Source organism: Grammomys surdaster, unplaced genomic scaffold (assembly GCF_004785775.1).
Source record: "Grammomys surdaster isolate TR1022 unplaced genomic scaffold, NIH_TR_1.0 165, whole genome shotgun sequence".
Classification (NCBI taxonomy): Eukaryota; Metazoa; Chordata; class Mammalia; order Rodentia; family Muridae; genus Grammomys; species Grammomys surdaster.
Window position 1 is genome coordinate 12,920,334 of NW_021604613.1, and position 13,042 is coordinate 12,933,375.

Below are 13,042 nucleotides of genomic sequence, written 5' to 3' on the forward strand. Positions count from 1 at the left end.
ATCATGGAGTACTCCGGTACTCCTGACACTAGACAGTTTAGTGCAAAAAGAATTCAAGGCTAGCCAGGGCTACATGACAAAATTGTTTCAGGAAAACAAAACAAAAAGGCAAAAATCTAGTTTTGATTTAATGGTTATTAATGAAGCAACATTTATTTCTTTTCTACTAACATAAAAGACAGAAAAGGCCAAAGTTAAAATCAATCACTAACCTTTTCCTGGGGTGTTGAAGAAATGAGCGTGAACTGTTCTTCAGGTGTGGTTATCTTTAAGCCATTCCTAAAATGTTCACATAGATAAGCACCAACAGATCCAGCAATAGCAGACATCCTTCCCCTCGCCGCTCCTCCCTCACCCCACGGGGAGAAGAGAACTAGCATAAGGGCTCCTGCTTTAAATCTGAGCTCCACACAAGGGACAAAATACAGAGTAACAGCACTCTGTCACCACAGCATGCAAGCCATGGGGATGTCCACCTGCTGCTCACCATGGTCCTCAGACAGGACATTTTATTACTAAGGGGCACTTTACAACTATGTGTTGGGAAGTGAGGATGAGAAGCCAGCTTCCAAACCTGATCACCCCACTTAAGGAAATAGAAGTAGGAGAAGAAGCACTCACACGCTACCCGCTTCTTCAGAAAGTGGCTCTGCCCAGAGTGTAGCCAAAGGGAACACGTGGTGGGTGGAGAACTGAAGGAGAACATGAAGGCACATCTGTGAGTCCACACCACCCACCACCCTCAGGTCTCTAGTAAGTCTTTTCACGGCATTATAGTACATGCCCCTTGAGACAATTAAGAACTGGTGGGTGGCATCATCTCTGCTATATCACCAGCACATCGCCACCTCTGGTGGGTCTTGTATCTCTGATACAAGGACCCTTAACATGGCTGACATTCATTCGCAAGCTAGAAAAAAAAAATTGGCTCAGCATGCAGCTTAAAGAGAGAGGAGGTGTTTCATTTTTAAGAGTTCCTGCATTCAACCCCAACTAGCAACCACAAAACAAAAGAAACAAAAGTTCATATACAGTGAACACTAGAGGAGATAACTAAACATTCTCTTATTCAATAATTACAAGTAAATCACAACAATGCCTAGCAGAAGTTGACAGTATACAGCCATGTGCTATATGGTACCATTATCAGTCACAATACAATGACAGTCCCAAAAGCAACACTAGAGAATTCCTTTTGCCTAGTGATCTCATAGCTACCATAGTACACCACACACTCATGTGTCTATATATATTCAGATGCACTAACGTTTACCATTGTGTTATGACTGCTAACAATCTTCAAGTACAATAACCTGCTGTGTGGGTCATAGCCTGGCAGCACCAGGCTGTACTGGATAGCCTGGGTCTACAGTAGGCTATACCTTCCAGATTTCTATGAGTACACTGACATTTGTGTAACAGTGAAAGTGCCCAATACCACATTTTCAACACAGCCCATCATGAAGCAGCTCACAACTGTCCACTTCCCAAGGCCTCTTTTTGGCTAAGAATCCAGCCTACCTGAGCATGGACCAGGGCGTCATTGAAGAGAATGAACCAATTCACAGAAAACCTGCCAGCATGCTGCAGGGAGAGGGCTCGGTTACTGCTCTCACAGAGCAGCCGGCGCTCTGGTTTCCTCAAGGAATCCTACAAGCGAGGGAATAAACTTCAGTGAGCCCTCAGACTTACTTCAGTGTAAAGAGGATGAACAAGATTTAAGAAATACTTAGGGGAACCTTTTAGTCATAGTTTATTGCTGCATCAGATTTTTCCTAAAACTACATTTGAGGAACACACAAGAGAATAAAACAATAGCAAGCAAACCAAAGGGCAAAGGCTGCAGAGGACTCCTGAGAACCAGGGAAGGTGTGAGGATTCAGAACACTCATGACTGCATTCTCAGAAATGCATCATCCAATGCTAGCTACTGCTACCAACAATCGAGGAGCAGAGAAAGGAGGGCTGGAGAAAGCAGCAACAGTGGGCAGGGTTACCGTCATTTTTCCAGGAAAGGTCTTCCAGAAGCTCAGTGTGTACTCTGCTTCCTTCCTCTTCTTGCCAAGATGGAGAGCAAGAGACTCATAACAAGAACTGGAATCCTGCAGCTTTTGATACTCTGGAGATGTCTAGAGACCAATGAATAAAAAGGTAAGTGCGTAAAACATTGTTCACGAACTTCAGACGAGTCACAGTCAACCCAGGAAGATGATTCAGCCTGAGAACACAGGTGGCACAGTAAAGGGAGCCAGGGAACAAGCTGATCTCAGAGTACTCCAGTAGAGTGCGTGTGAACAGGGGCAGACACTGGCAACAGTCCTGGGAAGAGAGCTGCAGAACTGCAGGACTCAGAGGCAGTAGCCTCTTGCTTTGTTCTCAGGGTCTGTTGGTGTTGGACAGGTAGGCTGGATCTAACGATACTATCATGTGAGAAAATACAAATAATATAAAACTTATTAATTCACTTCAAACAAGATTATAAATAACAACTGTCATTTCCCAAACCATGAAGAGTTTTAACTGAGAAAAACGGCCCTGGCTCACACTCTTTAAGAGTCCCGTTATCATTAAGATAACAGCTGTGCTGTGCTTTTAATCTGTTATGTTATACTGCTTAGTAGAAACAAACATAGAAAATTTGATTTTATAAAGATAGCTAGTTTGAAAATGGAGTATTTTAATAGCCATTTCAAATAACTGTGGATACTCTCCTGGTACATATTTTAAAAAACTTGCTAACCAGTAGTTTCCTAAAGGGTGTTGCAATCTGTAATCTGGAACACTGGCAATCAATGTTTCTACTGTTATATTAAATTAACTAATTAGGCTGATGCTATGGCTCAGTGGGAGAAACCGCTTGCAGCCAACCCTGTACCCCGGAGCCCACTTGGTGGAGAGAATTAACTCCTGCCAAATTGTCCTCTAACTTCAACTTGCACACGCGAGCGCACATACACACACACATACATATACAGTCAAATAAATTTAAATAATAAATGTCATTAACAACTTAATATAAAAATTCTTACTGTGTTAAAATCTACAGGTCTACCTTGGCTTTGAATATGTGATTCTGTAACACTGTGGTCTGAGCATTTGAAAAATACTAAATTATATACACCATCCAAATGATATCTTTCATACACTAAAAAATAGCATTGGTACTTTTCTCATCAGAAAAATATTTAAGTATTGAGAAACTGTCAGGCTCAAAATTACAAACACATGTCTCCATGTATTTTGCTGTGTCTGTAGACACAGGTATCGAAGGCTGCCAGACTAAAGGCAGGGTTAGCTGTATTTCCAGAAGGATATGCCAAGCACATGAACAACACCCTGGGATGACAAACCAGATGGAGAGAAACACTAAAAACAGAAGAGGGTGTCTACTATGTGGGCCTTGATGGCCAACTAAACGGACTCCTCGTTCTCAGAATTAGCCCTGCAGGCTAGTTACAGAGTTTTTTTGGACAAGGTGTTACCATGTTTGGCCTCATACTCTTCATCCTTCTGCCTCTCAGCCCTTCATGTGCTGGGATTGCAAACAAGTGCCCCCCACACCCTAATTTTCCAAACAATTCTAATCTGATCTAGTAACGATTTTTTTCTTTATTGACTGAGATGAAGTCTGTAGCCCATTGTGTTCTGGTTGCTCAAACTTGCATGGTTAGCCTACAACAGTTTTAAGTTAAAACTGGAACCAGACTGAAAAAAGAAAACCCTACAAGACCACAGGAGGATCTCAAGGAGAAGCTCTGATCAGTCCCTCCACTGTGGCCTGCAGTCAGCCTAGATCAGGAGGCAGACCAGGATGTGAAGGATTTAAGGGACCTCGGGGCTGGTACAGTTTCTCTGGAAACAAAGTGAAATCACATTTCCTGGCATGACTCTACTAAGAACCCAGGCCAGCTGGCAACTGCACCTCAGTAACGCCTCCTCTCCCTCCCCTCCAGAATTGATGCGACTCAGAGTCAGCATGAACTGCACCCCCTGACACAATGAAGGAGCAGCTCTCACTGTGGGCTTTCACAGATCCACAAGAGAACATGGTCTGAATAAGGTCCTGAGCAGAAACAAATCCACAGTGTGGAAAACAAGCTCGCTCTAGCCCGCTTATCCTTTCTATGTCTACTAATTCACAGAGAAAGAAATCTTAATTAAACACACATAAATATTAACTTAATGGGGCTCAACATGTTAAGGTGACTTAATCCAAACAAACTACTTTGGCTTCCCAGGCATTCAGAAAGGCACATAGGAAACTTACCACTTCAAAGCAAGTAGCGAGCTTTAGCAAAACTTTTGCATAATTATGAAGTCGTCTGATTGGCAAGAAAAACAGTGTATTTAGTATTTCCATCAACTGAGTGTTCTCATCATTCACTTCTGACAAATCTTGCAAGAGTTCTTGGTTTTTATTTAGAAAATCACTGGAAAAGCGGGAAAAAGAATCAGTGGATCATCTGGTATGAATGGTATGAATGATATGACAGAAAATGTCACTGCAGTAACTGTTCTGAATGGACTGCCTAGGTGTTATAAAATGAATATAGATACAATAACATGACCCAGATATGAATAACAGAATTATAATATTTTTACCTGTAAAATAGGACTTTAAAGTGCAAAGTATAGCAATGGTAGCAACATAAAAGAAATGGTTAGTAACAGATCCTTCCCCACGTTCTAGGAAATGAGTCAGGCATTTCACTGTTTAAGGGGATAAATGACAAATGACACTATTCTGCTATTTTCACAGCTCAAAGTCAAAGGAATCTGGCAAGTCTGGCCACTGCTCCAGAAACTCCAGTGGAAAAGCAAGCTCCTTGTTCAAAGTACTAGCATGGAACCAAATACTTCCAAGTTCTTCCTTCCCTTCCACTGTCAACACAAGCTGACCACTGGATTATAATTGCAGGACTAAGACAAGCCAGGTGTGGTGATACACACCTGTAATCCCAGTAGTCAGGAGGAAGAGGCAGCAGGGTCAGGAGTTTAAGGAGAACCTCAGTTACACAGCAAGCCGAAACCCAGCCTGGGCCTCCCTGTCTCAATAATAGTAATAATAATAAATAATAATAATAAATTAACAAACTCTAAATTTATGAATCTGAAAAACTAGTAGGTGAACACAAATGAATCAAGAGAAATTGATGAAATGTAAAACAAGAGTCTGCGCCCTTCCCTAAGGACTCTTGAAGGTTGGTTACTATGGAGGGAGAGGCACTTTCTTCAGTGGTATAGTCAGTCACTAGTAAGATGCCCTGGAATAACCATGCTCCTGGTAAAAGCAAGCTTAACAATAACACTGGAACAAAAGGAAAGACATGAAAACAATTAAAAATAACATTTAAAAAAAGAGCCATGAGCCAGGCTGCGGTGGCGCACGCCTTTAATCCCAGCACTTGGGAGGCAGAGGCAGGCGGATTTCTGAGTTTGAGGCCAGCCTGGTCTACAGAGTGAGTTCCAGGACAGCCAGGGCTATACAGAGAAACCCTGTCTCGAAAAACCAAAAAGAAGGGCCATGAAAGAGGAAGGGTAGTAATTGAGAAGAGGAAGGGATAGAGGGTGTGGGAAGAGAGGGAAATGGGATCAAAATACAGTCTACACATATATGTACATGCTGTAATAAATTTTTATTATGTATAATTAATATATGCTAATATAACCTTTTACAAAATGAGAAACAGCAACCACTCTTTGAAAATATTAAAAAGAAGCAAACTTCTGACAAGATTGATTATAATTTGAAAATTATAAATAAATAAACTAGACTCCAGCCAGGAAAGAGAGCCCCATGCTGTCAGCCTCCAATCATAGAGAACAAAACAAATAGCCATTGCTGGGGCATAGTGGCCTAATTTTTACCTGTAGGTGGATATTTATTTACAGTCATCCCTCCAAGGCTGAGGGATCACTGAGGAAGAAGGGACAGAAGAATCTAGAAGCTGGAAGAAGAGTAAAGTGTCATGCAGCAGTTTCCTGTGAGACTGAAACATTGCACCCTGCAGGGAAGATCCCAAGCAAGAGTCCAAATACTTGCAGGAAGTACCTAAAACTGACCAGATTCTCCAGGCCCCTTCTTCCCAGGAATAAATAAGTTTAGTTGTAAAGACTCTTGAGACCAGACCAGTTGCCTGAAAGAGGTTTACACTAGAGTCACTTGGAAAGGACACTCTCCAACCTGCTGAGCTGCCTGCAGGCTGTGCAGTGGGCTCCAGGTTCTCAGCTTTGTCAAATGTCACCTGTGCTGGGAGGGGCTTTGTTAATGCAGCTGTCTTTGAGTCATTTCTGCTTCTGTATGTAACTCTTCACTCATATTGCTATTAAGTAATCCCAACAAAAGTCATTGGTTCACAAAAACAAACAACTAAATAAAAGTGACAGCGATGAACAGGAGAAGGAGACCTGCAGCTACACGGTGACAGCATGGGGACAATGCTAGAGGTTAGCAGAGCAGAGCGGATGAAACGAGCAGCTTTTCAAAGAAGGAGCCCCAGACAGGCCTACGCAATACAGAACCATACTAGTAGGTTTGAAAATCCCCATAGTAAACACTGCTATTGCAGGGTACACAGTTCTTCACAGATACATTCTACCCAATCTTCAGAATACAGGCAACCCCTGACTAGTACCAACTATTCCAGAAAGCAGAAGAGGAGAGAAAGCACCTGAACTCATTCTATGTCTAGTAATGCTAAAAAGTGCAAAGGTCAGAAAAGAAGAGTTAGATTAACAAACCCAGAGTGACACCAACATCCATCAACATCGGGAGAACATGAGCTACCCAGCCAGACCTGGGAAGTGTGGGTGGTGACTGAATACTTGAAATATTTTCTACCAAAATATAGAATGCTTCAGTTTGCCTTACTATTAGATCCATCTAAAGGCTACATGCAAATACGCTGTGTGAGATAGGCTTTTCTGGGACCATCACAGACATTATCTGCTCTTTACCAAAAGGGGAGAAAACATTCAGATGGAAACAAAGTCGGCTTCCTGCTGTGAAAAGAGTTGACCAAAGCATCTAGCAAAAAGCAGTGCTGAAGAAGGGTGGTTTTACACCTTTGACTTCAGTGCTCTTTGAGAACACTACTACACCTAGTGACAGTCAGGGCTAACAGGCCCTGTCCTGTTATGTTAATGAAACTCTACACTTTGATTCAATGGGTAAATAAATGTCCATGCCAACACTTCCCATGGCACTCCCAAACACCAAACTATAGAATATAATCTAAGATATGGAAGCCTACCACTGTAGAAGCTTCCTAATATGTATAAAATGAGTCCAAATGAAGTTATCATGTAGTGGGGAAGACAATACCCCAACTAGACATCATATGCTACCAAATAAAACCCTCAGTACCAAGAACAAGCTACAACAGTAGTGATGGGCCTACGAGGCACGCTCACTGCTGCAACAGTGGCACAGTGTTATGAGATAACCACATTTCTTTTTAGTTGCATTTAAGGCTTACTACACAGGATGGAACCTATATAGCGTGCCACTGTTAATGAGGTCAAGAACCTGAGCATAGATAAGGAAAGCCTACTATTCTTATTCTGCTAAATGAATGTGGCAATAAAACAACTCCTAGTGACACACTGCTATACCCACTGATCAGTGCATTGCTCAGCCCTCATTAGAGAAGCTTCTACTTGCAGTACATGGTAATTAATTTAACACGGATCCACAAGTGGACAATATGCAGAGTAAAAGAGCACTCAAGCCTAAACGGGATGCCTTTATCACACTCCTCCCTCAAGGCTCAGGGATCGATGCAGAAGAGGAGGCAGAAAGATTTTAATTCCAAGGTGGTGACTTCAAGGAAACACCATCTTCCAGACGTAACAGGGCTGATAAACACATGAACTCACAGACAATGTGACAGTACACACACAACAATCAGGGAGACGCTTGGGAAGGGTAAAGAATATGATTAAAAATATTTTGTATGAAACTCTAAAAAATTAAACAAAAACAGAAAAAATAAAACAAAAACAAAACAAGAACTGAAAACCTGTAATCTATGGCTGTGAGAAGGATAACTGAAAGGTGTAGATTACTTACATGGCAGGCTTGGCAAGAAGCTGGAATCCTCCCATAACCAGGAAATTTGAAACTGATGTGCAGTACCTTGGGTGGAAAAACCAGACACATAGGCATTAGTGATGGAGTGAAGTTTCAATGCACGTCTAGACACTTCTGAAATCCTCCTCATGAACTGGAATACTTTGTGACCTCAGTGCTAAAGAGAAGACAACAGGGAGACTCAGCAGGGGAGTGACCGATGCAAGGTCAGTAGGGACATTAACATACAGGGATTGCAAAAGCACTTGTGCCATTCAGACCTGCCTGGCAGGTGGCACTTGCTAACCTAACAAGCCAGAGAAAACATGGTTGAAACTGGAGGATTTTTAATGAAAATTTAATCTTCATTTCAAGTTCTCCAATTAAGTCTTGAGAAAATGAATGGTGAAGGCTACACTGGGGGTGAGGAAGGCCAAGAGTAGAATGCAGCCAGTGCTCTGGAGCGAATGGAGGGAAGCAAGCTGCTCTGATCAGGAACACTCCCTCATACTCCTGGGCTAGCAAGCAACTGATACTGACAGAGACAGAGAGTCTTATGAAAAAGGAGCCCCGGTGGTAGAATCCTTTAAGATGTAAATTAGTTTCATTTATCCTACCTGTAGGAATAACTATTCCATTTTAAACAGTAGCCCAAGGCATCAAAAACTGCTTTTTAAAGCAAAAGGCCATAATAGAAAAAAATGGAGGTATGGTGGTAAATACAAGACAAAAACAGAAAACTGCACTAATAAAAGCTGAAACTTCACACAAATAACAATGTCTAATTGTAAAAATAAATTAGTGTCAAGTTCTATCATTTTTTAATGTTTGATGAGTTAGAAGAATAAAGTAAAGATATTTCTTCCTAGACAACAGCTTCCAGTAAATTTAATTTGCCTAGGGCTGAAGTCACTTATACTAAGTCTGAAAGGAAAATACTAAGGTAATTGCAGGAGGTTATTTCAACCGGTGGGGGGGAAAGGGCAACTTTAATTATCCTTTGATTAGCATTGCCCATAGCTTTCGATAATAAACACGTGTACATTAGTCCTTGGGATATTTATAACCCAAGAAAAACACGGGCATGGCAGGAACTCCCTGGCAACAGGTGCTTCTCACTGACCCCATGCTGTAACTCTGTGCAGGGCCTGGCACTTGGTGACACTGAGTCAGTTTCTATCAGATGGATGGAGAATAAATCAACAACACATACTTCAGACCAACAGTATCATCTGGTCTACTTTAAAATAACAACTAAATTAATGCCTTAATCATGATACCAAAATACAAATCAAGAAAAACCGAGAAATGGCTTAAGTTTACAAATATACTTGGCATATTTTTCTTACAAAACATGAAAAGAACCTTGAGTAGTCAGCCATCCTTGGTGTCATTCAGAAAGCACGGTTATGTTAAATGTAGCTAGAGTGTCCCATCACACAGCAGTAAAAAGCAGGCTCAGAACAACTTCACACTCACAGCTGCTCTGTAAATAAGTTTGTTCCTAATACTTGGGTATAATTTACTTAAATAAACAAAGTAAACAGTCATATGACAGAATATTGTGTGTAAATAAAGTGTGCTATCACTTGCTGTTGAACATAGAAGGGAATATGAAAACTCCTTGTTGTTAACCTTTCCCCTTAAGGAAGAAGACTGAACTTGAGGACTGCAGAGCTATCACTGGCTATGGTTAAACACTGCTTTTCAGTTCCACCGCCTAGCAGCACTGTTCCTGCCCCTCTCCCCTGACGGAGGACCCATGCAGATTCCCCTTGCTGAGGAGACTGAACATGACATGGGACTGATACTTGCTCTGTGTAACTGTCCAAGAAAAGACTCGAATGCTTCATGATGACCAGGCTCCTGGCTTCCTTCACACCCTGCAGGTAGCTGCTTAGTGAGGCTCCATGCTGCCCAATAAGGTAACACAACTTGCTAAACCTGCTGGCGACTTCCTGCAACAGCTGGACAGTGGTCACAGTGCCCAAATTTTCTGCAACAAAATGATAACAACATGAAAACCAAATGCTTTCTTATAAGTTTTCTCTGAGAATACTTAACTCTGTTGAAATAAATTCTAATCTATGGAACCCAAATCACTTCCAAAAATGTTACAAAAATCAACTTCAGTAATCCCTGAGATGGCTCAGTAGGTAAAAGTACACAAGCTATGCAAGCAGGAAGACCTGGCCCACAGACTCAAGTGGGAAATGGAAGTGAGGCGGCAGGCGGATCCCAGAACTTGCTGCCACCAGCCTAGCTAAAAACTAGTGAGCTCCAGGTTCAGTACGAGACCCTGAATCAAGGAGTAGGATAGATAGTGACAGAGAAGAACCCAATGTTCTCCTCTGGGCTCAGTACACCTCTGCACTCATGTGCACATAAGCCATACCCACGACCTTATCCATAGGAACTGTCAGGTCTCTGATTCAGTAGATTTGGTTTTAGCAACTCAGGATGGATGATTCTTTTAAAAGTTTCCCAGGTGTTTTTGTTTTGTTTTGTTTTTAATAACAGCCAAAATGGCCGGGCAATGGTGGCGCACACCTTTAATCCCAGCACTTGAGAGGCAGAGGCAGGCGGATTTCTGAGTTCGAGGCCAGGCTGGTCTACAGAGTGAGTCCCAGGACAGCCAGGACTACATAGAGAAATCCTGTCTTGAAAAACCAAAAAAAAAAAAAAAAAGAGACCCAGTGAAGCTAATACCTGTTAAATTTTGAAAATAGTTAATGTAAAACAAAAAGAGAGAAGTGAATAATTTAATTTAATTTCATACAGTGATAACAGGGTAGCAGCCAAGAATTAAATTCACTTCTACAAATAGATATTTTTCTTTTTTGAGATGACTTTGAACTTTCATATCCTCTGATTCTCCCTCCTATAAGCTAGGTTACAAGTATATGCTACCATGCCCTGTTTTATGCAGTGCTGGGAACTGACTCAGGGCCTCAATCATGCCAGGTAAGCGCTCTAGCAACTAAGCTACACCGCAGCTTGGACTCAGCTCTTACTTAGCATCTTAAACTTTTCGCACTAGCTGCTGGTCCACTTGGCCCAGGGAGAAGCCCAGCTCTTCACCACACGGGTAACCTGCACTTCAGGTGGCCTAGGTCACTCTCAGTTTAGAGGGCATCGGCTAATTATCTGACTTTCCCACGCTGCAGTTCCTCATTTCATTCACCAACAGAGAAACCAAGACTTGGTCAGACAGGAGACTCTCCTTTCTTTAGAACTACCCAGAAAGTCCCCGTTGTTTCCTTCTCTTGCCTAAATCCCATAGTTCCTGAGCCCATCCTAGGGAGGTTTTACACAAAAGGGGCTCTAGAACTCTTACAAAGGAAAATAGATTACAAACAAACAAAAAAATAAAACGCAAACCCTCAAGTTACATAAGGACCATATTCCCAAATGTGGTTACACTAGTCAGGAGAGGTGGTCCAAGCCTGTAGCTGCAGTACTGGGGCAAGGCATGAGGAATGGGAGTTCAGTCATCTTTAGAGATTTGAGGGCTAACCAGGACTATATAAGACCCTAACTCAAAAACTAAAGAACAAATAAAATCCAAATAAACAAAAGCAATTTGCTGAGTTGGCTGTTATAGAAGGTATTTTTCCATTAGAAAGAATGAGTTCAGCACACAAGCCCACACTTCCTTACTAAAAATGACCATTAGCCTAAATCCTGAGCCCTAACAGTGGCTACAGAGTAAGAGAAAAACGTCATCTCTGTTTTCTGTGTACAGGGTCAAACCTAGAAAAACTGGCAGGCCAGGGAAAGGTTGTTTTGCTTGCTGAGAGGTTGTTTGTTTCTGAGACAGGGATTTATCATATGGCCCAGCTCCCAATCCTCACTATGTGTGCCTTGCTAATATCCTAGAGACCACAAATACCCTGGAGACAAGGATGGGGCACTATCCCAGGGGCTATGGGAACTACTTCCTCTGCCTAACTGTGTCACTTCTAACTCTTCTCTGTGACTGAATAAACATCTAGTTAATTGACTCATATATATGAATGATACAATTCTAAGAACTGTAAGAAAAGAATTAGGAGGAAAAAAAAAATCCATGGAAGTTAAACAGTGTGTAAGGACTAGAATGCAGAAGTATTGCTCAAGTCTAGTTTCTAAAGATAACTTCCCAAAGAAGATACTTTTCTCTTCAGCCACATCTTCCTAAAGCTCAAGGCTCTGTGAGTACAGGAAGAGGAGCTCAGGGGACTATGAAGACAGAGTTGGGGCACCCAGGCATGTAGGTGTGAAATTACTTGGGGCTGGGGTGGGCTGTGTGGGATAAACCATTAACACAAACAGCTTTCTTAAAGCAAGGCACAGTGGCACAGGCTTATAGCCCCAGGTAATGGTGAGACTGAGGTCAGCCTGGGCCTTAAACAAACCAACCAACCACAAAAAAGGCAGGCATGGTAGCTTGCAACTGCAATCTCAGCAACTGGATGGTGAAGACAAAAAGGTCAAGAGTTCAAGATCTTCGTCAGCTATGTAGTGAATTGGGCCCAACCTGGGCTACAGAACACCCGGTCTAAAAAGCAAATGAGCAAACAAACAAATAAGCTCTTGACACTACAGAAAGAACAACTAAAACGAGAGCCCTGGTGATCTGGGGATGTGGGCAGTGGAAGATGTCAACTTACCTAAACTGAGAAGAGGTCTAAGTATCTGTGATTTGATTTCGCTGAGTTTTGAGTAAAACCGTCTTTCCGTAGTAGCCAACTCATGGAGACTGGCAATGTATCCCATGATGTTCTTGTCCGCCAAAGCTAAATAGCTATCTTTTCCTGCTGTGACTCTGCTTATATATCCAAGCTAAAACAGGTGGAAAATGAAAATATTAAAGATAAAATATGATTTATAGACATTGATCTGGCATGTTGTATAGGCTCACAGTGGCAGACAGGAGCTAAAGATTCGAATACCCAGGAGCTGGTAAGCAGGTTATCGAACTGCCAACAG

At 42.0% G+C, this 13,042-nt stretch overlaps 1 protein-coding gene across 3 annotated transcripts in view; it reads right to left on the reverse strand.

Annotated features, from left to right (window-relative positions):
• Window positions 1–13,042, reverse strand: part of Als2 (alsin Rho guanine nucleotide exchange factor ALS2) — a 70,889-nt gene that overhangs the window by 22,206 nt on the left and 35,641 nt on the right. For all 3 annotated transcript variants that reach the window (XM_028765598.1, XM_028765600.1, XM_028765599.1), the window contains exons 10-17: window positions 12,724–12,895; window positions 9,887–10,067; window positions 8,072–8,137; window positions 4,268–4,430; window positions 1,998–2,129; window positions 1,522–1,650; window positions 622–692; window positions 213–279 (exon numbers count right to left, since the gene is read on the reverse strand). In XM_028765598.1, the coding sequence (XP_028621431.1) occupies window positions 213–279; window positions 622–692; window positions 1,522–1,650; window positions 1,998–2,129; window positions 4,268–4,430; window positions 8,072–8,137; window positions 9,887–10,067; window positions 12,724–12,895 (981 nt within the window). The remainder of the gene's footprint in view (window positions 1–212; window positions 280–621; window positions 693–1,521; window positions 1,651–1,997; window positions 2,130–4,267; window positions 4,431–8,071; window positions 8,138–9,886; window positions 10,068–12,723; window positions 12,896–13,042) is intronic.